Below are 27,452 nucleotides of genomic sequence, written 5' to 3'. Positions count from 1 at the left end.
AGGAAGGTAAAGTCGTATACTGGAGGAGTGAGGGTGATGTATATGGTGTTTTGTTAATAGTGTACGTGTGTTTCTCTGTATTTATTATTATTATTATTATTATTATTAAAATCTAAAAAGATTTATTTTCCTATAGAATGTTCAACAAAAGATAAATGCCTCATTTATCGGAAAAGCAACGTATTGTGAGTTTGATAAGGCTTGGAAACTGCAGATTGAAGTTTCCAATTTAAAAAGGGGAAAAATGCAAAAAGTGACCCTATAATTTAATTGTAAATTGTATACGTTTTTACGTTTTTCTTACTCGCGAACAAGAGGGAAGCAAGGCATTAATTACACAATTGAACCATTTATAATAAATGTGTCTCGGGAATCATTACTTGCATTCATGGAAAATCGAGTGGAAAACACAGAATAGGCAATATGTCAAAGAAATAGATATTCATCGACAAAATTTGAACGTATCAGACAATCCTGACAACCGACAGCCTTTCGAAAACGGCTAAATTAAATATGCGTTTGGAAAGAACGTTTTCTTTTTCATAAAAGAAATTTCCCAACTATTCCATTTCGTTATATTTGCGACCAAAACTGACATATCAATATATCTAACGTCTAGGACTTAAGCTTGATCTTTCAATCTCCGTATAAATCCACAAAAATAAATTGTTACAATCTAACCTATACAAGAATAGCGAAATTTCGCGAGCAGTCCTAGATACCTGCAGATACGGATATAGCTTTTCGTAAGCCGCAGATAATCACAATAGGATATTATATACCAATGGGCTAAAGTGTGTGGTTTAATCCCGTGGGAGCAGTTTGTTGCCCGAAACGAAGTTGAGTTAGTCAATGAGAGCGTTTCGTCTGAAATATTTTCAGTTTTATACGACCTCCGGGTTTACGGCAAGTTGACATACACTTCGTTATCTTATGCCTTATTTGATGGAAATGAATTTCTCCATATTTTTTATTTGGTGTAGGTTAGTGAAGATAATCAAACTACCTCATTGCCCTCATTTGCGTTGCGTTTCCTACAATCAACAGTTAAAAAATAAGCAATAACAGACAGGCATTCTAGAATGATGTGTAGACTTTTTATATTTGCTAATGGCCCTCAAAAGTTAACCGTAAGTAACTTTAAAAGCCCGACCTACAAAGGTAATTATTTTTTAACGCACTTAAAGCCCTTCAAGAGTCTTAGATACACTTTAAATTTCTTAAAAAACACAAACCATTAGAGGCTATTTACCATTCTTGAGAAACCATTACAGTGTTTAGACTTTTGCAACGGTTTTGCATAAAATGGTGTTGAACCTCTCTTATTTGCAATAAAATTTTGACTAACTAAATGAACTTGACAATTTTTTAAGAAATTACTTAACTTGAAATTTTTGAATCACTTCTCATACCTCGAGTTGGCGACATGAGAAAGATTTTAAAAACTTTAAACCGCGTGACAAAATTCGCAACGGAAAGTAGCTTTTGGGCGCCCGAATTCGACTACCCCTCGAAGACAAGCGCCTTGATAAAAGTGGTTAATTTCGACCCTAATAAAAAACAAAATTCAGTCACGCAAGAGTTGTGGGCGTTTACAAGATCTTTCCGATGACCAGTTTGAAAACAAACCGACCAAAACTGTATAGAAGATGTTAATTACGCGGCCCGGTAAGTACACGTACACTTCTCGTACTCCTCGTCTTTCTACAAGCGTTCTTCTACGGCCCTCATTTGCTGCCAGCCAGTCAGCCGACCGTCCAAAGTAAGATTGAAAGCTACTTTTGCTTGGGTTTCACGCGCGAACGAACGTGTTTTGCACGAGCTCCAGCTGTTTATTGTGCTGGGCGGTGAAGTTTTCAATTTCATATTGTGCGTGGTATCGCTTTATCGGGAAATTTGCCTTTTCGTGTGGTCGTTATCTTACCTAAATCGGCCCATTAGGGCAGGAGTTAGGGTGAAAACTGTGATTTTTGTTTTGTCTGTCTTTTAATAATAACTGATAAGTTAACGTTTGGCGTGCGATAACTACTGATAGGTGCGTAAAGTTGCGGGCGGGCGTCGTACGCGGTCCGGACCGACGGCGTTTAATAGGGGGTTGCTAAACGGTCACATAGACACCCCACTCGAAGGGGTGTAATCAACCCTAACCGCCCCCCCCGAAAGGGGGTGCACCCAAGCAACCCCAACATGGACAAAACAAACAATCTAGAGGGAGCGTCCCAGGACACCCCTCAAAATTTGCTGTTGCAGGTCACCGAGCAACAAACCAAATCTCGTAAGCGCATCTCCGGCGCTGAACAAAAGAGGAGGAAGAAGGCCAGGCTGGCTCAATTAGGTCAACCTGCGCCAACACCATCCTCAAAACCATCTACCTCCCGTGGCTCAACTCGGACCCAGAGGCAGGCTCCTAGAGCTAACTCCGGCCAGGCGGGCAAACGGGTAGGTGAGGAGAAAAAGAGACAGAGGTCGGATGACTCAACACCAACCCAACCGCCGACAAAGAAGGGCAGACCACAGCCCCAATCAAAGGCTGAAGCACCCCGCATTTGTAGCTACAAGCAAGCTGCCGAGAGACAACTTAAAGTAGCAATTATTGATACCAATAACCACCTGGGTAGGCTAACGGCTAACCAGGCGGATATGGTTCAAAATCACCTGGCCAAGGCCCTTGACCAGCATTTGTTCACCCTAGAAGGCCCTACACTAGCACCCACGTTCAGGGGGGGGAGGTACTCGGGGGAAATTTTAAGAATTTCATGCGAGAACAACCATTCCCTGGAGTGGTTGAAGGAGGTGGTTGGCAACCTCCCACAATTGTGGGAGGCTGCACACCTAAAGGTAGTGCAGGAAGACTGCCTTCCTAGGCTCCGCAAGGCTGCCATCTGGGTACCAGGGGGAACCTGACGACCTGGCGACGGTTAAGCGGCGCTTGGAAGTGCAGAATTCCTGGGCAAAGGTAGGCAGCTGGTGTCTCTTCCACACAGCCGTGAAAGATCAACCTCAAGGGAGGCTGGTAGTTTTCGGCATTGAGGAAGAGGACCAGACTAACCTAATCGCCAAGGGGGGGAAGACTCAGTTATGGGTTTTCCTCTCTGAAAGTGAGGGTTAGTAACCCTGCCGAACCAGTGGTGGGGAGTACGTTAGTACAACCACCAAAACATCACCAACAGGCGCCTCATGAGCAACTGCAAAAACCTACGGAAAAATCACCGCCCAGGCTGCCAAGGCAACCTGTGGTCGATGCGTGCTCCAGTGTCAGCAACTCGCCCGGGCCGATTTCGAACTGGGAGGAGTTCGCGAATATTGAGGCGCTGCTGGAGTCCGATTCCAGTAACGCCGGATAAGTAATAAACACATTGATTACATAGGTACATAAGTATGAAAGAGAATTTTATACAAATAAACCTGCAACACTGTAGAGCGGCCTAGGCAGACGCCTCACTGTAAAGCAGGACATTGCCCTCATTCAAGAACCCTGGGTTGTTAAATCAAGGGTTTCTGGCCTTGGGAGTACAAAAGGAACCGTTTTCTTTGACACACGGCAAGAAAAACCTAGAACATGTATTTATGTCCCTAGCCACTTTAAAGCTCTTCTGCTGCCACACCTGTGTGGACGTGATATCACGACCATACAGTTAAGCTGTGACATATGCAAGGAAAACCTCAAGTAGTAATAGCGTCAGTTTATCTCCCGGGAGATTCTGTCAACCTACCTCCCAGTAACGAGATGGTAGAACTGATAGAACACTGTGAGAAAAACACCTCATTATAGGGCGCGACTCAAACGCTCACCATACTATATGGGGGAGCGCTAACGTCAACCCTAGGGGTAAATCATTACTCGAATATTTGACAAGCACTAATCTAGAGATTCTCAATCAGGGCAGTGAACCTACGTTCGTAACTTCCCGAAGCCAGACTGTAATCGATCTCAGTCTGGCATCATCGAGTATCTCGGATCATATAAAGAACTGGCAAGTCACTTCTGAAGCGACTATGTCAGATCATAGACTAATTTCATTTGAAATTGACTGTAAAGGAACCGTTCAAAAGGGCTATCGCAACCCCAAGGTAACGGATATTCCCCTTTACAAACATCTCCTTGGAGAAAAACTTAGAGAGCACCCCTTCGGGGGACGTCTCTCTGATCCTGCCGACATACAGGACGTAGTAGATCTCCTTACCAACTCTATTGTGGAGTCATTTGAACAGGCGTGTCCTCTGAGAACTGCCAAGACTCCCTATAACCATCCTTGGTGGTGCAGGGCGCTCGAAAAGCAGAAAACTCGATTGGGCAAACTGTTTAATAAGGCAAGGAAGAGCAAAGCTGCAGCCGACTGGAGAGCCTACAAGGCAAACCTAAGGCTATACAAGAAGGACATTAGAAGGCGTCAGAGAGAGGCATGGAGGGATTTCTGTAGCTCTATAGAATCCACCTCCTCGGTATCTCGCCTAAATAAAATCCTTACCAAAGATTCATACCACAACCCAGCTAGCCTCAGAAGAGAGGATGGTTCCTATACGGACAACCTCACAGAGACAGCTGAGGTACTAAGAGACGCTCACTTTCCTGGAGCCACCACCACGCCTTACCCCAACTGGCCTGAGACAATCCCTTTCACTCCCACGGAGAATGACTGGGCGGTTGCCTGTCAGGTGGTGGACGTGGCGAGGGTGACCTGGGCGATGAAATCGTTCTCAGCATACAAGTCACCCGGTTTGGACGGCATAATACTGGCTCTCCTGCAATGGGGACTGGATGATATTGCTACCTACCTAGTGGGAATATATACAGGCTGTATCGCTTTCAGATACATACCTAAACAATGGAGGGAGATAAAAATTGTTTTTATCCCCAAACCTGGAAAAGGTGATTACTCCACACCTAAAGCATATCGTCCAATCAGCTTGATGTCTTTTCTTCTTAAGACACTTGAAAGACTGTGCGATAGATACATAAGGGATACGGCGCTAACACGGTTTCCGCTGCATCCTAACCAACACGCATACTGCCCAGGAAGATCTACGGAATCAGCCCTGCACTGCGTTGTAGGGCAGATTGAGAGATCGCTGCACTATAAAGAGTCCGCACTGGGAGTATTCATAGATATAGAAGGGGCTTTCGACAAAACAACCTTCGATTCAATAGAAATGGCTCTACGTCACCACGGCGTACCGAACGTCATACGAGGCTGGATTGCGCAGCTGCTGAATTTCAGAGCAGTGCACATCAGCGTTGGCGACGAAACACTAAGGTGGACAGTAGTGAGAGGATGCCCCCAAGGTGGGGTGTTATCACCACTTCTGTGGAACTTGACTGTAAACAGGCTCCTCTGTCGCCTTAATGACAGTGGGTACTATACGCTGGGGTATGCGGATGATATATCCATACTTATAACCGGCAAATTTGAGGCTACTTTATGCAGACTGATGCAATCAGCTCTTACAGTAACCGAAGAATGGTGTAGGGAACACTCCTTGTCCATCAACCCGACAAAAACGGAGCTAGTTCTCTTCACAAGAAAAAGAAAGGTAGAGGGTATTCGAGCTCCCCTGCTATTCCAAAAACACCTCCAATTTTCAGAGTCAGTGAAATATCTAGGAATCACACTCGACAAAAAACTGAATTGGAGCAAACATATCCAGCTTAAAGCCGAAAAAGCAAATAGGGCTTTCTGGCAAAGTCGCCGCGCTATTGGCAAACTTTGGGGACCATCCCCGAAGGCTGTCCTGTGGCTGTACACTGCCGTGATTAGACCTATGTTCTGTTATGGAGCAATTGTCTGGTGGCCTAGAACCAGACTCTCCACAACTGTAGCACTCCTTAATCATGTGCAAAGACTAGCGTGCCTTGCCTGCACAGGCGCGATGCGAACGACCCCCACAGCCGTCATGGAGGCCCTCTTGGATCTGCCTCCACTAGATCTCCACGTGAGAGAGCAGGCCATTCTGGCATTCCTGCGTCTGAAAAATAAGGGGTTGTTGAATAGCAGAGGCATTGAGGGGGGCCACTCCCGAATTCTGGGCGAGGCGATCAAGCGTCTGCCTATCCTAGAGGGGAGATCGGACTCACTCACTCCTCAATTCATATTAGGGAAAAACTATCACATCTTCTTTGATGAGAATATGGCATCCCAACCAGATATATTCATCTTCACGGATGGATCTAAGACAATGGAAGGTACAGGCACTGGTATTTACTCCAAAGAACTGAACTTCCATATCACCCAACCACTAGGTAAACTTCCTACTGTATTCCAGTCAGAGTTGGTAGGATTAACGCTTAGTGCAAGAACAGTTCTTATGCATAACATAAAGAACAAAACTATCAGAATCTCAAGTGACAGCAGGGCTGCCTTGCAGTCACTTGGTCACTGTAAAATTACCTCTAGGATGGTTTCCGAATGTCACCACGTACTAGAGCAAGTAGCAAGCAGCAACACCCTTGAGCTCGTATGGGTCAAAGGGCATGCTGGAACGGAAGGTAATGAGAAAGCCGATAAATTAGCCCGACTGGCCTCAAAACAGGCGTTTTATGGTCCAGAGCCGGCTCTTCCACTTACAGTTACAACTGTAAACAACCTAATAACTCAAGACACCCAAACCCAGCACAGGGCTAGGTGGAACTTGATGTTAGATTGTCGCCATGCGAGAGAAGCCTTCAGAGGACCATCTCGTAGCTTGGCGCGTTTTTGTACAGGGCTATCAAGGAAGAACCTGAGGTTACTCGTGGGCATACTTTCTGGGCACTGTAAACTAAACAAGCACATGCACTGCATGGGTTTGGTGGAATCACCATCTTGTAGAGGATGTTACACAGACGACGAGACGGCATACCACATACTCTGTGAATGTCCCGCTCTAGTCCAACTGAGACGATCCATGTTGGGGGAATCCTGGCCGGACATGGCTACGATTAGAGCCGCCTCCCCTTCCAGCGTCCTAAGGTTCATCTCACGTGTGGGATGGCTTGAGTGATGTTGAGGGGTCGGGCGACCTTAGTCAGGGAGGTAGTACAAAGGGCCCGAATGTGAGGCCTAAGTACGCGTGGGCACTGTTCACCCTCCTATCGTAATCCAGAATCCAGAATCCAGAAAGCTATGGTCAGGCGTGGATGAACAAACAGCGTTTTTGACTTCATCTATTTTATTTTACCCACAAATGATGAATCAAGTAATCGAACTCGCAGAAAGAAATCGTAAAGGTAGACGTGCGTTTACACAAAATCGAAATCGTCGAACTCGTTAAGCAGCAGTAAAGCTACGCCCAAATGAAAACAGCAAATATTCATAAGGAGAAACACCAAATCAACCCTAAAGATGAAATTTAAATAAAAGATGCAGCACTTTAGTTCCTTGTGTATCTCGGATCATGAACGATGTCTTAAAAAGAGGACGTGTGATTACGGTCTGACGGCTGCGTACATAAAGGGACTTCAAAATACATAATTCAGTTCATTTCGGAGATACACAAACGCATAAAATACATTTTCCTTAATAAATTATCGCTGCTCTTTTTTATTCTATTGTTCTTTTACCGTCCCGTAGTAAAAAAAGCATTGTTTTCATTTGTTACTAGGGCGTTCCCTAGTTATGTAAGAAAAGTTTAACGCGTTTGTGCTATTATCATTAAAGGTTGTAGTCGCCCTTATAAAGCATGGTGTTAGGAAGGGTAGGTAACCATTTGCCACAACAGTAACATTTTCTATTGTATGTCTCATACGCCATTATTCCGTTTATATGTACCCTCATTCGTCGTCATTATTTTCGCACAGTCAAGACTACCAATTTATAATTGCTAATGCTCACCTGTATGGATGTGGAGACGGTGGAAAATGATCTCCCAAGGGGGACAAAAATAACCCATATCGCTTAATGGGATTCCAAACGCGATTTCCAATTTGAGTATTTTTTCTAAAGTAATCGAGAATTTTTTTGGTGAGAAATTGTAGTAGTTCTTGGACAAATTCAAACTTATTTCGAAATATCAACACAGTTTTCGTCCCAACTACAAATTTGACTACAATAATAGTGGCCCTACATTCACACCAAACAGGGTCCGTTAGGCAGGGACCCGGACCGGTTCCGGTTATGGTTCTATTTAAACGAAAATATTTATAACGGTTCCGGTCCGGTTTGGGTTCTAAAAAATAACGGTTCGGTTCTGCGCATTTTTTTCGGTTCATAAAGGTTCTTTTCGGTTCTAGTCTTTTAGAAAGTATGGTATTCAAAAAATTCCATGTAACAACATGATTTCTTAATTAATAGGTGTGGAAAAGAAGTAAAAAGTCATGAATATCAAAACGTGACGTATCGGCAGTGTAACTAATTTACAACGACAAGGGGAATAAAGGAGGAAGAGGGAAATATGTATTTAAATTTAATTTATTAATAAAAAACAGAAAACATACACAAGAACTTATGTAAAAAAATGATGTATGGAGTATTGTTTATTATTTTAATTTTTTAAACCCTCGCTCCTCCTTTTCTTATTTAAATGTACAGTAGTGGCTAAATTACCGCCACCGGTACCCGTACTGCCTTCAATTTAGACATCTTATTAAAAATTTATAATCCACCGATGGCAATCATAGAGTAATATTTTATCAATTTTCAGGCCGTGTTTTCAGGCGCATCTGCCATAACCATTAAAAACCGAAAAAAACCGAAAAAAATTATAAGGGTTCCGGTTCTCAATAAGTTTCCATTTCTGAAAAAATACCGCTTTCGGTTCGGTTTTCCGTACTTTTTCAGTCCGGTCCGGGTACCTGCCGTTGAGCGATAGGCTGTCACCACCTTATAAATGAGCCGAGGGAGATGGACTGAGAAATTAACGCCCATTATAGTAGAACTTTTTAGACTCCCCAAGGACTGGAGAAGGACGTGGTTTTTATTCCTAAGGCAGGTAAGAGGACCAGGGACCGACCCAAGCACTACCGACTTATCAGTCTATCATCCTTCATCCTTAAAACGATGCAGATAATAGTAGATCAATACATAAGTGAAGAGTTCCTTAAGTAAAAAACCCTTCACACCAACCAACATGCGTACCAATAAGGATGCTCTACGGAAACCGCTCTTCATAACCTCATTTCTAAGATTGAGAAAGCAGGCAGGACAAAGAAACGACCTTACAATGATTCCATTGATGAAGCAGCAAATTACAAAGCCTGTGCCTGTGCGCAAGGTGTTTCATTAAAGCCAGGTTAGGAAGCAGGGCGATTAAAACTAGGGATTCGAAACAGTCCTTGTGGCAGGTGTTATCCACAAGGGAGTGTAATGTTCCCTCTCCTCTGGTCGCTAGTCATGGACGGACTGGTGAACCTCCTAGTCCTAGCGGGTCTAGACTTGCACTGCATAGCGTATGCAAACTCAACTAAATAGGCTGCAACGAATAGCCTGCCTGAGTATTACGGGAGCAATGAGTAATACCATTGAATAAGTAATGTAATTACTACACCCACAGCTACCATGGTGGTCTTGCCGAGCCTCCTCCCTCTTCACTTAGTGTGAAGAAGGAAGCAGTGAGAACAATTAGATTGCTCCGAGGTGTGGTGGGGCACAAAGGTGCAAAACACTTAAGAGTTGTACAACAAATAAACATTCCAGAGTACTCCCGAATACCGCCACAACAAGCCTTGATGGTGATTCGGTCCAAAAAAAGTCTGTAAAGACAGTCCATAATTGGGGAAAGGAACTTTATGCTGGTAGACACAGATGGCTCCCAGTCGAAGGAAGGGGTGGCAATACGGATAAGAGGATCGAATTACGGTCTTCTCTGAATGGTCTTAGCTCTACAACATTTCAAGCGAGGTTATAATAGCTATAACCAGGTGCGCAGAGGTCATTGCGGCCAAACATCTGCTCGGACAGTCGGGCAGCGCTTACGGCTCCCTGATCTCCAAGCTGTTGATGGAATGCCACACTAAACTGGAAGAAATATCCAGGCGCAATCGTGTTACGTTAGTGTGCCAATGCATGAGTGGATAGCCGGTAACGAGGAGGCTAAGGTCGGCACCAACCATTCTCAAATTGAACCCGACTTTACTGTGTAGCACCAACAAGTCTAGCGGGAGGAGTGATGAAAAGACACCTCAGAAAAGAGTGGAAACGTCTATGGGAATCTGCTCCTGGACTAAGACAAAGTGATTAATTTCTAAGAGACCAAAACCATTTCGCTGGTAACACTCAGCAGAAGTGAACCTGTCATACATAGACCCAATCACTCCTCCTTGAGATATAATCTCAACAAAATCGGGGTAGCTGAGGACAACACATGTCGCCTCTGCTTCAAGGAGGAAAAGACAGCGGAACACATCTGCTGGTGTGAGGCTATCACCGCACAGTGATTGGAAGACCTGGGTGAGTCTACAATAGCACCCCAGCAGATCATGGAGTTGCAGCCGGAGAGGATCTTCAAATTTTTCAAAACAAACCACCTCTCTTGGAATAAGATACTGGGGCACGCAGATAGAGAGCCCAACCCACTCCCACAGGGGAAACGAATTTATAATAAATTACAAGGTAGGTTAATTATATTTTTAATTAGAAAACGTTTTAATAATAACGTCATATTCTGCAACTGCGGCATGGTTTTACAATGGCATTCTAGTAATAAAAATAAAATCTAGAATAGTGGAATATGTCAATTCTCGTCTTAAACAAAGTAATGTTTTTGTTATGAGACAGCTAATATTATTTCATTTCATTCGGTAAAACGTTGTTTCACGTAAGTGACTGAAAACTACGAGTGACTCTTCATTTGGGCCGTCGATAATGGACAACAAACAAGTTAAATTCCACGAATTTGGATACAATCATCGATTCACAGTTATAAAGTTAAGCAAATACTGTAAATTTTCTAGTAAAAGGCTTTTATTCTCTAATGGAGTTTTGTACAATCATTGATGTGATGGATATAAAAGTACAAGCAACATGCATTTATCGATTAGGGCGCTGGGTAAAGGTAAAAATATAAACATGCCGTAAGCTATGTACGGCATTGGAAATAGCAAACGTTTATCTACTGTAGAAATAGAAAACGTTTCAGTAGAAGAAGAGAGACACATATTATTTATTGTTACATTGATTTGTTATTATGGTAACTCGACGTTTATAAATAGATTGTAACCATTCTTATAAGAAACTAGAACATCAAGTACTTCAATTTCACATCGTTCCATTTCTTTTCAATCGGCAGTGCGGCAACACGTATTTGTCATTTCCAAATAATACAAGTGTACTTTCCACCTTTTGCGATTTTATCAGCTTCTCGCAATATTATTGGTTCTCTTTCGGTCTATAAGCTTGTGTTTGTACTAAATGCCACGTATAAGTGCTTGATTAACCTTTACTAAGAGCACTTTCAAGTAGGTAATTATCTATTACTTCTGTAGCGTCTTTTTTTCACTTCAAGTAGCCCTGGAACACTCAATAGTGCATATTGTATTCATGTTAGGTGATTTCACAACCCAAAGAATGGAATAAACCGGGACGATATGAATAACATTACTGAATGTGACTATTTCTTTTCCCCATTACAAAGCGTTATAATTGTTCATGGTTTATTATTTGTTAAATGATCACTGTAACATTTAAAGCAATTTAATAGATGACGCCACCTATTGTTGGAATGCAATTTTAACCGCGCAGATTGCCCGCGCCATGATTTTTGGTTGTCGACCTTCATTTCCTCTTTCTTCCGTAAACCGTTACACTTCGTTTAAACAAACAGCTGAAGCGTGAGTTAGAACGCATGGAATTTTAGTTGCCATCATCCACATATATTGATCTCTCGCGATTGGATTTATAATTTGGAGATTCTGAAGCCATTAGTTGGACAGATTTCACTTATTTCTCCAAGTGAAGATTTTACATTGCGTTCTTCCTTTCTTATCGTATGTACCGCCATTTGCATTTCGTTTACTTAGAGTGTATCTTTATTTAGGTTTAACTGTAATTTGTCATACTGCAATTCCTATCGACGATTGTTGCTCCATCTATAATTTCCCCTCTTATTTAAGAAGTATGTCATCAAAGAAGGGGGATTCCTTTAGGGTTCAAGTTTGCGCGTTTTGTGACGTTTGGTACTTTTCCACATACTGCTGATAACAAGCATTTTCATATGAAATAAGTCAACGGGTCATGAAGGAGATTTAATATCAAGATTCTATCCTCAACAATGGATCAACTTCCTCTTTAGCGTCTTAGTTAATAACTATTTTGCCTCTTCAGGGTTATATGTATTACATTCAGGCAATTTGTTAACTTCAAGATGATCCAAAATCTGGTAGGCCCCTTGAGGCAAGAACGCAGGAGAGAATGAGTAGATGGTGTTAACAGATCAAAGAATTGAAGTTTCAGAGTGAAGAAATAATTTATCTGAAGATTTGAGGATGATGTGTTCGCAAAATCGATTGCCAATTTGGATACGTCAAAACAAGATATAGACATGGCTTCTAATGATGATCTGAAAATTGCTGTTGGTACGTATTTTGTATTGCCGAAGGTGGAATGTGGAATAAGGGTATGGAGGTTGAAAGTACATATGTGAAATAATAATTATTTTATTACTTAAATTCCCTTGGTTTCATATCTAGGTCGATTACACAAAAGTGTCCACTCATATGTATATACATTTTTAATGTGCAAGGTGTAAATTTATATTTACTCTTTATAAATTACTTTGGAGTGAGAAGGGTGGTTTTATTTAATTAAAATATCGATCGATTCATAAATGCAAATGCGAATCAACACCAATTAATTTACGGCGCATTAAACACACACGTTGACTTTTGCCAATAGCTAAGCGCAAATTTTATGGTGGTCTAAATGAAAGCTTGCATAAATTAGAAGTATTTCCCTCGATTCTGGAATATTCAAATCAGCATTCGGTACAAACCTGCATCATGACTAATCCGTTAAACATTTTCAGGGGTTTCCCAACATGTCAAACTTGTGATATACAGTGAAATTATGTCACGCGATTTTAGAGGTTGGGTAATAAGATGCATAAACCTGCACCTTTGTAGCTATTTTGTGATGAGTATTAGCTGCATCGTTTCTACTCCAATAGGACTGTATGAGTAGGTAAACATTTTGGCATTTTTATGCATCTGACTCCTGATCTGACTATATTCAAAACGAGGAACAAAGAACAATTAACAAGAAAAGTTTACCACACACAGACATAGGATAAAATAAACTTGTGACAAATAAGCAAACGAGCTCCTGGATCACTGAACATTTAATAAGTTCTTCCTTGGGTGATGATAAACAAAATACTGAAGACAGAATTGGAAAATTCGAAACCGTTCTGGAGTTATCTTGTCCACAGGCGGACGGACGAAGTCCAAAATCATAAACGCGTTAATAAGCCGTATCTTTGAATATAAAATTAGGCCGTATCCAATGTAGCGATTATTTAATAAAACTTCTGTCGGGATAAATCAGGTGTGTACCCGAAAATCTCATCGAAAGGGTTAAAATAAAGCTCATCTAAACATATAAACCGGAGTGACATTTCTTATAGGTTTTTTGGTCAAAGAAGGCGATGAATTTTTGTTGGTAAAGCTCATAAACTGCTACACAGAGTGAATATTCCAAAATCGAACATTCGCAATTAACATTTTTCTCATTTTTATTTCTCATAGTGTGATATGCGTATTAGTTAAATTTCAGTTGTATTTCTCATTATTAAAATTTCAATTCAAATTATTTGCGTCATGTTTGTGAAACTTTGTCTCATGTGTTTCTCCGGTCGTAGATAAGAGTTGCGTTTGTCGCTAAAAGTTAATTACTTTGATTTGATTAGTTTAGATTGAAAGGGTCCCAATTTGCAATCTTCACATTTCCGACTGCAAAAGGCTGCAACAGACAACACAAAGTGTAAAAGAAAAAGGACAAAAAAATCCTGTTCTCGAGACTCTTACAAAGCAGTTGATCCATGCTGCATTTTGATTTGCAAAATTAGAAACAATAAGATACATGGGAATGAAATCGATCTTGCGACACATCGAAATTTCCTAAATGATGGAAGTGTTGTTTGAGCATTTATTTGCACGATTTTAAGACGACCTTATTTTTGAACATCTGTTAAGTTGTGTGGTGTGGGAGCTTAAGGTTGCTTTACTTCCAAAACCCTAATGAAGTCAATCGCATTGCTTCGGCGCTAAATGAAATCGGAAATGTTATCAAGTCATAATAGTCCAGGGAATAGAGGGTTTTAGCATGCAAAATGAGAAGTAGTTCCAATTTCTTTTGCATGTCGTAGACAGTCATCTGTTGGTTAAGAATCTAAGTTTTCGACCTCCCACCCCTTGTGCTTCCCCCGTACCACCCCTAAAACCCCTGAAATTTGGTTGGTTTCTTAGATTTTCTATCATATCTTTTTAATAGTTCACTTTACAAAAAAATATTGTTATTAAATATTGTAGACCATACATTCTACACAACTTTGGTATACACTACTTTTTTTGTGAAATGTTTATTAAAAAAGATATAGAGCTTGAGAGTTGGTTATATTTTTAAGAATTCTGAAATTTCTATGTAGGTGTTTTAATCAAATTTCATACTTTTACACTATAATTAAGAGTTTTATGAGGAAATATCTTGAATTTATCGTGGTATAAATCCCTCTACCCTGCACCCTTACCAAAGGGGATGCATAATAATGAAACTTGCAACCCTTGCTAGTGAGGATATTTGAATTACTGTGAGATTATAGCCCTTTCTAATATACTTTTGAAATGAAAAAATTGTCTCACTTCAGTTCAGTTTAACCCCCCTCCCCCTCTCCCCCCCGCGCGGAAAGAATAGATATTTAAACGCTCTTGTGGCGATTGTGAAGTTAGTCAGAGAATACAACGCTTATTACATAATATTTTCTATTCCTCTTAAATATCTATTCCTACAGCGGTTGGGGGGAGGGGGGGGGGATGAAGGATATGGAGGATGAAGCTGAACTGAAGTGAGATAATTTTTTGTTTCAAACGTATATTAGAAAGCCCTAAAATCTCACAGTGATTCAAATATCCCCACTAGCAAGGGTTGAAAGTTGAATTATTATGCATCCCCTTTGGTAAGGGTGCAGCATAAGGGTATTTATGCCACGTTCAGTTGAAGATATTTTCTCACAAAACTCTTAATTATAGAGATAAAGTATAAAATTTGGTTAAAACATCTACATACAAATTTTAGAGTTCTTAAAAATATAAGCAACTCTGAAGCTATATATCGCTGTTAATAAACATTTCACAAAAAAGTAGTGTATATCAAAGTTGTGTAGAATTTTATAGTCTACAATTTCTGATAACAATATTTTTTTGTAAAATGAATTTATAAAAAGATATGATTGAAAAACTAAAAAACCAACCAAATTTCTTTGGTTTTAAGGGTGGTACGGGGGAAGCACAAGGGGTGGGAGGTCGAAAACTTGGATTCTTAACCACCAGATAGTCTTTCATGACATGCAAAAAAAATTGGAACTACTTCTCGTTTTGCAGGAAATGGTCCATTTTCAGTCTCTATTTCCTGGACTAATAACGAGAAAGTTCCATTTTGTCACAGAAGCGCTATATAGAAAAAACTAGTCTAGTTCCTACCTAAGGTATTGTTTTAAAACACTATAAATGCACATCAAGATAACGCTGGGTCGTAACTGAAGAAGAAAAGACGCGCATTTATAACCTGAAGACCGATTTTTTTTAATATGCTAGGAGCGTCGAACAATAGGATATTCCCCCTTCCGCTTCATCGCGTTGAAGGTAAGTCGGAACGCAGTAACTGAAGGCCACATCGAATTGTGTTACATTCAAAACGCCGATGCCGCTCCGAAACCTTTGGTCAAAATGGCAGTGAGGCTACCGGGAACGTGGAGAAGGCACAAGGGGCACTCTTTCGAAGTGTTCTCAAACATGAGATTTCACTTTTTAATTAAAATTTCTGGAAACACCAGAAATGCTCTCAAAAAAAGCTATGCACTTCTACAGGTCTAGAGAGAGTCGTTTTGAAAAAAATAAGGTCGAACGCACAAGCAGTGCGATTCAAAGGTGTAATGGGTGCTACTTTCTTTTAATTCATTAAAAATTAATTACATTTTGTTATCTGCAATGTAGATAGTAAAGACAGTGGTCATTTCTTGAGGGCCAAATTCATACATAGAAGTTATTGAGAATTAAACATAGCACGTATAGCGTATAGCACTTGGGCGCCCCAATATTAGCCATAAATTGAACTTCATCATAAATCGAAAATTTCCATTTTATTAATGGACATTCAAATAAGCAGCGCTTTGTGTCTTAAGATTGCAGTGTCTTGTATTGTTTTTGCTTAAGATTTGTTTTATTTGAAAAGCTCGCGTTTTGTTTGAATGCGGCCTTGGATGATCGGTTTTGGTAGGCTTTACTGAATCCCGTATTCCAAAACTACTACGTGAATTTTATTCAGAAGAGGTGAGTGGTGCAGTATATGGAACCCAGCAATCGGGCGCCGGTGACACTCAGGTTATACTTGACCCAGCGAAATATAATCCATGTGAAGAATTACCAATGCGACAAGGTACCATATTATCTTTTTGTATATATTTCGGGTTATCAGTGAACTGAATCGCGTAATACTGGCTGCGTAGTCATGAACGCTTTACTGAATGATTTATAGGTTTGTTTATTTAGAATTACTTGTTACATTGCTTACTAAGATAGATAATTACCTAGCTAGCACGGATATTTTTGAGTTTAAGTAAGAACTAAACTTTTGTCCTTCTAGGAAGTTGTTTTTTGATTCATTGTTTAATAATAATACCTAAATGTTTTCAGTTTGGGATAATGTGTAATTTTCATGACATTTATATCTGAAGATGGGTAATTTCTCCAGATATAGTCGAGAAATGTTAATAATTTCTGATTATTCTACTGACAAGCTTGCGTTAACATTTATCCGAATAATTAGTTATGAACTTTTACTAATTAATGTACCTGCAGTGAAGGGAAAATTAAGTGAATTCTTTCCACTTCTTAATCCTTTTAATCTGAGTTAGTCTACGAAAGGTAGGTCCCAACCTACTACAATGAAAAAGGGCACGAAGACTTTTCTACCAGAAAAATTTCAACAATAGATCCACGAACTCGAAGCTTTTACTGCGATTTTGCAAATTTATTTGTAAAAACGTACCCTTTAATCTCACTTTGGCCGGCTGGCTGGCTAGTAGCAATTGTGGGCCCGTAGAAAAATACTTGTAGAAACACCAGGAGTGGAGATGTACCTACCGGGGCTGTGTAATTAATAACCTTAGGGACAGTTCCGATTGTTTTCAAATTGATGTCGTCGGAAAGATCTCGGAAACGCGAATAACTCCTGCGTGATGGAATTTTGTAATTTTTTTCCTAGGAGCAAAATTATTTACCTTCCTGGCTCCATTTGGGGTGAATTCTCACCACAGCTTGAACTTTTTTTGATATAGCTTGATATTGTTCTTTGTAGTGTAAGGCACTTATTCGATTCAAAAATAGCCGAAAACCGTTTAAGGAATTTAAGATTTAATTCAAAATTTTGCAGTGATGCACTGTGTAACGAGTGGTTTGATTTCGCGCCAAATTTCATTAAAAAATTTCGAAATTTCTTGTCATGATAGTCAAGTTCACCCTGTATATTTCATTATTTGTTCCGGTTAGAAATTTTGTGTTTGGGCATTTCGGTTCGCTCAAGACTATGGTCCGATAGATTTAATTTCGCTCAGATTTAATTTCGTCGTGGGAAGAGTGCAAAGCTGATTGACGTCATCATGAGTAATGCGAGTTGTTTGTCGTTCGTTTTGGCGCCGTCTAGGCCGAGAATAGGAGCGGATGTAACACCGAGCCGTCAAGAGATAAGGATTTTTCACGTCATCAGCAGAAAACCGTGAGATCAATTGAGTCAGCAGTTCTTTGAGGGTGACGACGAAGTTAGAGTGGGTTAAGTCTTCTTTATCTAAACCAATGGGAGAATTTCTAGCGGGAGCCATTTTTGTTTTATGGTAAATTGGGTGTGGTTTTTTCATTTCAATTCTGAAGAAGGGGAGCGTTTTAAAGAGACTCGCGGTTAGTACGTCGAGGGGTCAACACGTACTTGGAGTGATCGCGTTTTAGAAGGGACTCGCAGTTAGTACGTCAAGTGGTCGACACGTACTTTGAGTGATCGCGTTTTAGAAAAGACTCGCAGTTAGTACGTCAAGCGGTCAACACGTACCTTGAGCGATCGTTTTGGTACACTTGGCGGTTTGAGCCACCGGCTTATTTCGGTTGCTCGCAGTTGCGTGCTTTTTGCACCCGTTCCGAAGTGTTATTTTCTTTTCGTGTTGATTTTTTTTTTGGCGAAGAAGACCCAGGTTCCAATCAGGTGATATTTGGGCGAACCCTTGAACTTCACCCCAGTTTATTTTGGATGCAGTGAATCGCGTTAGGATACGTTGTGATTTCTCGAGGATATATAAATCAAAGTGCTGCCCTAGTCCTCAAGGCGCAGAATTTCGGGATCCGCCCCAGGTGGAATTTCCTACTAGTGCCGTACGGTCATTTGTCGAAGGAGCGCTGCGTTTCGGAGAGCTGGTGAAATAATACTTTGAACCATAGCGGTTTACCGTCGGGTACTGATCATAAAAGTTTGTGTTCTGCCGTACCGCTAACTCAAAAAATCCGTCTTCCGCAGGCGATCAAAGCTAATAAACTAATAAAATAAAATTAAATACTGTGCTGCGTAGAAACTTTGGCAACTAGCCGTCTCCCACTCGCCATGCGAAGGATTTTCTGGACTAAGTTTCCGTTCAAACAATAAACTTTGCTTCGTTCCGAGGAAGGATAGGCACCGTGGATTTTTGTTTCCGTGTATTAAATTCAAGCCACCCCCTAGGAAGTCACAGAGACCTAAGTGTCAGGTTTCATCACATCCACCCTGTACCAGAGGAAAGAGCAGTTCACAAGATCGGCTGTACAAATGTTGTGAAGGTTAGTCTAATTAAATTTGTAATATTCTGTAAAATTCCACTTTTTGGTAATTAAGCTACAATAAAAAAATTTTTGATTTGATTGTTTATTAAAGTCCAATGAACGATTACCAAAGAGTAGGATAAATTTTTGTGTTTATTTAAATAAGTCCCAGCCCACGCTGGATTAAAAAACCGATTACCTGTTGTTGCAATTTTCAAACTGTAGAGGATGGCCACCCCTTGAGTAAATTAGTTTCACCTGATAGGATTTTTTATTTAGTTTAGCTGACATTGTTAAGCTAGTGTTTTTACAAGGAGGAGAGAGGAACTGCTAGATCCCTGTAAATTGTTTGTATCGCTAATTTCATTTCAATATATTATCTATTTGGTTTCAATGTGCCTGTCTTTAACGAAGAACGAGGGGAAGGAAAGGGAGGAGTAGGAGTTAAGGCAGAAGACTGGTAGGCGGCAGTTTAAGGTTTGTTACGCAGTTAAAAAAGAGTTAAAAGCCCACCGATTTGAGTTAGCCGGAGCATTTATTTTTATCGATTGAGCAGCCTAAGAAGAAGACGGTTTGCCTTGCCGGGCGGAACCGATGGTAATCTTTAAATCCAGAGGAACACCCGTAGCAACTGAAGGGGTCAGAACTCACCCCACGTGGTATTAAGGTGCGATGTGTACTACCGGATACGGTTTGGTCAAGTTTTCAAATATCTTTTTCTATAATTTCTTTCTGCAGGTAACCAAATGTTATTTAGCATAATTATGGTTGAAAAAGTCAGGAATTTGTGAATGCTAATTTTGGGGTTCCACATATTTGCAGACTTGTGCCAATATTATATTTACGCTAATGTGATTTTATTACAGACTGAATGAAGTCATCCAAAAGACGATTACCTATTGGAAATTTTAATTGATACCTAGTATTTATAAAAGTTCTTATGATACTATTAACTATCAAATGGGATAATTAGTATCATTAGGCTTCTAAAAATGTGGGGGGAATAATTTCTTGAAGGGGAATAAATACAAGTACGCCATGGAAAGTGTATATAAAACTACTGATTCTTTAGTAACAGATTTTTTGAAGTCGTGTTTTATTAAACTGCCGATGACCTATACTGTATCCAATATTACCAACTAACAATAATCTGTGAGAATTCAGCCCACGCAGTATCAGGAATGTTGAAAATCACCCGGGCCCCGAGGCCAAGAAAGTTAACCACCTTTTTCAAGGCGCGCGTTTTCGAAGAGTACTCGACTTTGGGCGCCCAAAAGTTTCATACAGTTCGAATCGCGGTATCGCTTTCTCTTTTTATCCACCATATTTTTAACTGCCGCTAGAATGAGCCATAGATCCCGCAAATCGGAAATCTGTAAAACCACAAAAAGGTACCTCAGGTCCTTCTTATTCCTCCCCAATGTGAAAAAAAGTACGTACACCTCCTGAGAATGAAGGACAAGATATTTCTGAAGGTTCGGTGCACCTAATCGAACGCGAGAAAATGAAAGGATACCCAGTGGCGTACCGACAGGGGGGCGCTCTGAAAGGGGCGGCAAAAATAATAATCATATTGATAAAATGCCCAACTTTGACTATGCGTACCAACCATTTAATGAGACGAAATGTGTATAAGAAAGAATCTTGGGAGACGAGTTGCAAGGTAAGTTACCTTATATAAGTTGCAGTTTCGCACAGTGCGTACCCGATTCCAGCAACTTCAAGACTTAGACGATAAATACTCATTCGCTACTCCTGCGAGTCTTCTAGACGAAAATTATCATTGTGATCTGTCCACAGAAAGTGATGACATCGACGGGAAGGAATTCGAAGTTGAAAGGAGGAGGCTGCAAAACTTTGTGGTTACTGTGCAACATCAAAATATTGTTTCGAACTTCCCTTTGAAGCTTTTAGAATTTATTCAAACGTAAAATTTTGATTTGTCTGTTCCAAACATAACAGTCATGCTGCGAATTTTTTTAACAATATGCATCAGTGTTTCTGGATGCGAAAGAAGCTTTTCAAAGCTCAAATTGATCAAAAACCACCTGCGATCTACTATGAGCACTTTGAGGTTCAGGAACTTAGCTATATTGTCAATCGAGATTGATGGATAGCTGCCATAGGGGGTGTGTTATTGCACATTTTTTGCAGTAGATTGTTTAACCACAGATTTTATTTCACTTCAGTCCTTTCATATCACTTACTAGGTAGTACGCCCCTGGCGCTGCTACGTACCGCAATTTTAAAGCTAAAAATAACTAAAAGAAGAAAAACCTCTCCCCGTATTCCCACCGTTGGCCCGTGACGGAACATATCCATTCTGCCTTTTGCGCTGCGCGTGATAAGTTCGTTACCGCTTTGTGTACGTCGCTCGTAACGTAAGTTCTCTAATCTATTTACTTTTAGTTTTGTTTTTTAGAAATGGAAGAGAGAAGCTTTAGCTCGTCAGATAATGACGAGGCGTTATCCGTTTTAGATCGTCTGAAACGTTTGGAAAGACGGGAGAGAAAATGGCGTAGAAAACGTTCTAAGCGTAAACATCGCCGCAATTCTCGATCTCCGTCGACTCCGGACGAGATCCGATTTCGTCGTTCTCGGTCGAGGTCTCGCCACTCACATACTCTGCAGGACCGGACTCGCAGAAGTTCGGCCTCAGATAATGAAAGTTTTCTTCACTCTGAGATTGATCTGCACGTTGATCAGACCCCAGGAGGTTTAACAACGGAGGAGAATAAAGAGAACTCACCGACTTTGGTTATTGATAATGACGTCGTTTTGGATGAGGATGTCTTAAATATTATTGGCGAAGATCCCGAAAAAGTTAAAAGTAATACTATTACTTTAAATACAGCTATTTGTTCCAGATGGAACAATTTTTTGCTCAATGGGGTACCAGAAAACGATTTAGCTTCTATAAAAAGGAAGTATAATTTAAACAGTAATCTGGAGTTAACCCTTCCGACAATCAACCAAGAATTGTCGCAAGTGACTAATTTAACAGTCCGGAAAAAAGACAGCTGCTATACTGATATTCAGTTACAGATAGCTCAGGGTCTTAATGCTTTAGGGTTGAGCATTTCAAATATTTTAAATGATCCAGACGGTTTATCGAAAGAGGTAAAAGAAAGTTTACTTTTACCTTTGTGGGATGCAGGCAAAATTTTTACTGACCTCTTCTATACTTTAACCAAAACAAGGCGCAACTTACTGCTTCCGATCCTCAACAAATATATGCGAGATTTAGCAGAAGGAACCACTGCCGATAGATCCTTATTTGGGTCAAATTTCGGAGAGTTGGTTAAAACAGCAAAAGTGCTCGAAAGAACGAGCAAAGATCTGCTACCTCATTCTTCGAACAAACCAAGGTTTAAAAGTCTTGTACCCAAGGGACGTGAGGGACGACAGAGGGGTCAGTTTACAAAATTCACTCCCTCGACGGAGATGGGAAACAGACATCGCCCGGCCCGATACAGAAGGGAATCGAGGTCAGTCCAAGGGCGCCCTTACAAAAATTTTCGGAATTAATTAACTCTAATGAAAACCAGGTACGTTTTGCTGGTAGATTAATTATGTTTTCTACAAACTGGGAACGAATCACTTCGAATCCGATAGTTTTGTCTTGGATATCAGGTTATCGTATCCCATTTGTTTACCCGCCAAGACAGGAACTGCCACCTTGTGTCCGTTCGTTCTCTTCGGAGCAGCACGCTCACCTGTTACAATCGGTCAACGATTTGTTAAAGTTGGGAGCTATTTGTGCTTGTACTCCACACAAAGATCAATACTTATCGGGTTTTTTTCTAGCAGATAATCCAAATGGGAAAAAACGATTCATCTTAAACCTAAAGCAACTTAATTTGTCGGTTAGACATTTTCACTTTAAAATGGAAGACTTTAGAACTGCTTCAAAACTTCTGAATAAGGGTTACTTTATGACAACCTTAGATCTTAAAGATGCATATTTTTTGATTCCAATACACATTGAAGATAGAAAGTATCTAAGATTTAACTTCAATGGAAACTTATATGAGTTCACGTGCATCCCCTTTGGTTTATCTTCAGCTCCCTTCACATTTACTAAATTATTGAAACCTATTACTTCTTGTCTACGAAAAAAGGGAATTCCCTGTGTTAACTACTTAGATGACTTTTTAATTTTAGGGAGATCTCATTCAGTTTGTTTAAATAATACCAGATTCGCACTACAGCTACTGGAATCCTTAGGCTTTGTTGTTAACTACAACAAAAGTTCTCTCACCCCGTCTCAAAGAAAACAATTCCTGGGATTTATCTTTGATTCTGTAAATCTAACTTTGGAATTGCCCTTAGAAAGGAAAATTAGAATTACTGATTCTATACAATTTTTTCTTCACACTAAAACTTTTTCAATTAGAAAATTGGCTGCTTTTATTGGAGTTCTAGTGTCTGCCTGCCCAGCAGTACAGTACGGCTGGGTTTATACGAAGCTTTTGGAACGGCAAAAATTTTTGGCCTTGAAGTCTAGTAATTCGAATTACGATTCCTCCATGTCTCTAAATGCTGGCATCCTACCTGATTTATGGTGGTGGGATCAACATATTATGTCATCACAACACAGTATCAGTTGCGATCCTTTTTTGAAGGAGATCTTTACGGATGCTTCGCTTTCTGGCTGGGGAGCTTGGTGCGATAACGTAAAGACTCATGGGTTTTGGAGTACTGTTGAGAGAAAGCAACACATAAATTTTTTAGAACTGAAAGCCATTTTTTATGGTCTGAAATCTTTTGCTAAGAATAGTTCAAAATGTAAAATCCTAATTCGTACTGACAATACCACTGCTCTGTCGTATGTCAACAGGATGGGTGGTATTCAATACCCTCTTTTGAACGGGATTACTCGACAAATCTGGTCATGGTGCGAGAAGAACGAAATTTTTATTTTTGCTTCGTATATAAATTCTAAAGATAATTGGAGAGCGGACAAAGAATCTCGCTGTCGGTCTACAGAGACAGAATGGTCGCTAGCTCAATCCGCTTTTACGCAAATTGTGTCGAATTTTGGAGCACCAGAGATAGACCGTTTTGCATCAAAATTGAATCATAAGTGTTGTAATTATGTCTCTTGGCTCCCGGACCCGAATTCGATAGCAGTGGATGCATTTACTCTTTGCTGGAGCAACTTTTTTTTCTATGCCTTCCCGCCTTTTTCACTTATTCTTAAAGTTTTACAAAAAATTGTCTCCGACAAAGCTGTGGGAATTATAGTTGTTCCAAAGTGGCCGTCCCAATCTTGGTACCCATTACTATTAGAATTATGTGATGGCCATCCTATGACTTTAGGTCCAAGTATGAATTTACTGACTTCTCCTTTTAGGGAAACCCGACCTCTTCCGAGGAACCTTACCCTGGTAGCAGTGCGTTTATCAGGGAAGCGTTAAAGAGACGAGGAGTACCGGATTGCGCTTTGGAGGTAATGATTCATTCGATATCCCGATCAACGGAAGCGCAATATAACACTACTTACAAGATGTGGTGAAAGTTTTGTCAACTCACAGGAAGTTCCTTGTTCTCTTCGGGACCGAAAGAAGTAATTAAATTCCTACACACTATTTTAACAAGAAAATCCTGCGGTTACGGATCATTTAATAGCCACAGATCTGCACTTTCTCTTATTCTACCAGGAAATGTTGGAGAGGATATTCTACTGAAGCGTTACCTTAGAGGCATAGCAAATACTAGACCACCGAAGCCAAAGTACACCAACACATGAAACCCACATCCAGTTTTGAATTTTCTCTCGAATTGGTTCCCAAACGAGAATCTCACTTTGAAACAATTATCCTTAAAATTATTAATGTTACTTTTATTAACTACTGGACAAAGGTTAAATGCAATTGCTCTAATCAGAATTGAGAACATTCGGGAATCCCCATCAGGATTCCAAATTTTTATTTCTGATAAAGTGAAAACTACAAGGGTAGGGAAACCTCAACCCTACCTTCAAGCCCTCTACTTTAAGGATTTACCAGCGTTATGTGTAGGTAGTACGTTGAAAATTTTTCTTCAGCGTACTGCCCCCCTTAGAAAAAACAAATCCTTCTTATTCTTATCTATTAGAAGACCACATGGGATAGCTTCAAAGCAAACTTTGAGTAGGTGGGTGAAAATGGTCCTACAAGATTCGGGAATTCCAACGGACCTATTTAAGCCTCATTCTACACGCCACGCGGCTACTTCGGTCGCCTTTAGGCAAGGAGTCTCGGTGGACGGCATTTTTCAATCGGCTGGTTGGGGAGAAGAATCTTCCTGTTTCGCACGATTCTATAACCGACCGATTATAAATGAAACGGAGTTTGCAAGAGCAGTGTTAAATTCTAATAACCTGTAAAATGTATTATTTTGTTATTAAATGCAACTTCAATGAATGCTTTAAACATCTACCTAGTAAGTGATATAAAAGGACTGAAGTGAAATAAAATTATACAATCAAACGAACTTACCTTAGTGAAGTTCGATCGTAATTTTATGAATCTTCAGTCCGAGATATCACTTCCCACCCACCCATGTGAACCTGTTCGGTTCCCCTTCGAAGTTGCAAGGGCTTACTTTAAAGAAATGAATATGTTCCGTCACGGGCCAACGGTGGGAATACGGGGAGAGGTTTTTCTTCTTTTAGTTATTTTTAGCTTTAAAATTGCGGTACGTAGCAGCGCCAGGGGCGTACTACCTAGTAAGTGATATCTCGGACTGAAGATTCATAAAATTACGATCGAACTTCACTAAGGTAAGTTCGTTTGATCGTATAATAAAAGGGTATTTCCGCGAATCGAATCGACATAGGTCGAAATAGGTGCATGAAGCACAAGAGAAACTGGAAGGTATGTACGAGACGTATTTGTCTTGAACTCAAAGCTTCAAATCCGAATTTAATGGGATAATTTTTAAACCCAAGCAAGAAACGTAAAAAATTCGTATCACCTATTATTATCGTTGCAACAATTTATTCGATTTTTCGCTCTCGCTGTAAAAAACTGTGCTTTTCAAAACAAAATTGAATTGCTTTTCGTCGAAATGTATAAATATTTCCTTGGTACAGCTAAATAACTAGGAGCAATTTCTAAAAAATTTAAAGGAACCGCCCATGATGGTGCTCATTAGAAATAAACCAGTAAGATGTACCTAGGGGACCGATTAACGGAGAAGGTCATTCAGTTTTCCATCGTCTTTTTTTATTCCAATTATATTATAACATGGGGCATTGCAAAAAAACGTATTATTAAAGGTATATTGGTAGAGCAACCTTTGAGAGCTGCTTAAGCATGCGAGAAGAAGTGTTAGAGAAACAGAGCCCCTGGAAACATGCAAAACTTATTTATTGTTATTGTTAACTTGAGGGGGGAATGATAGCAAGATAGTAATTCTTCAAAAACTACTATAATAGAAAATAATGCGTGTTTGTATTAAAATTAATTGTGTACCTTTCTTAAACAAACGATGGAAAATTGTTGCCGTGGAATTTCCCTGCTGTGTAGTTGACGGAAATAACGTTTGCATTCTATTTAACCTCTTAACCCACCAACATCAAAAAAGTGTTTTATTTGGGTAGACAATGGTGTGCAATAATGAAGTTACGTATATTAATTACGTGCAAAGGAATTTATATTGAACAAAGTGTATAGCATTTAAGGTAGTTTTCTGGAAGGAACTATTCGCGCATGGTAATAACTCCAGCTCCAGTAAAAATTGCAATAACATCCAGTGGAGAACGAGAAAGCTTATTATTAAACTAAACATGCATAGGCGGTTCGTAGGAGTTAGTGAGGATTATTATTATGGCGCCCTTGGCTGATATGTCAACCCCGTTTGCTTTTGCTAATTAACGTAATTCACCTTAACTTACATTCCCGCTATGTCTTTAACGTCCTATTCCCTTACGAATCACGTTTTGTGTACAATAAATAGTTGCCCTTTACTGATCAATACAAATTGAAATTTCGTGCACTGTACCAACCTACCACTAAAGTGCAATTATCTAATTAAATAATGTCAATGGTGTGTGTAGGGTTAAGATGCAATTATTTCTAATAAATAATGTAAATTAGACGATTGACACGAAAAAATGCGTCAATTAAGCCTTAACATTTGAGGAATCATGCAAATGAGATTTATAAAGCACGCAATTGTTCGATTAACTTCACGAAAACTTGCACTTTTAAAATGGCCTTTGTTAAAAAAACATATGAAACATTTCTAATAATAAAAACCACCTTTCGTTGTATTATTTCGTTGTTTTCGCATGTACGGTCCCTTTGTGAAACGTAGGCTTCCTTTTTATATTCCCAAATTGAATAATGAATTGAAAGAAGGTTGGAGACATCGTGGTAATAGACGACCTACTTTTCATGGTACAGAATTCGACGAAATTCGCAGGAATTTCGTGCAATAAAGCGAGCAAAAGGTTTTAATTGCGCTTGTAGCGTGTAACCACGAAAAACTACAGGGTGGGTAAAGT

At 40.0% G+C, this 27,452-nt stretch overlaps 2 protein-coding genes across 3 annotated transcripts in view; one reads left to right on the top strand and one right to left on the bottom strand.

Moving 5' to 3' along the window:
* LOC116163791 overlaps window positions 1-27,452 on the bottom strand; it is a 102,065-nt gene that overhangs the window by 62,199 nt on the left and 12,414 nt on the right. The gene's annotated exons all lie outside the window — the stretch shown is intronic.
* LOC116163790 lies at window positions 21,296-24,447 on the top strand. Of its 2 annotated transcripts, XM_031477906.1 has the most exons (3): window positions 21,296-21,323; window positions 21,381-22,506; window positions 24,315-24,447. In XM_031477906.1, exon 2 carries the CDS (start codon window positions 21,383-21,385, stop codon window positions 22,484-22,486), a length of 1,104 nt encoding a protein of 367 aa, XP_031333766.1. In that variant the 5' UTR covers window positions 21,296-21,323; window positions 21,381-21,382; the 3' UTR covers window positions 22,487-22,506; window positions 24,315-24,447. The 2 variants fall into 2 exon arrangements, with proteins under 2 accessions (XP_031333766.1, XP_031333767.1); XM_031477907.1 differs by lacking the exon at window positions 21,296-21,323 and having other exon boundaries at window positions 21,345-22,506.

This window comes from Photinus pyralis, unplaced genomic scaffold (assembly GCF_008802855.1).
Source record: "Photinus pyralis isolate 1611_PpyrPB1 unplaced genomic scaffold, Ppyr1.3 Ppyr1.4_LG2, whole genome shotgun sequence".
NCBI classification, from domain to species: domain Eukaryota; kingdom Metazoa; phylum Arthropoda; class Insecta; order Coleoptera; family Lampyridae; genus Photinus; species Photinus pyralis.
This window is presented reverse-complemented; position numbering and strand designations above follow the sequence as displayed.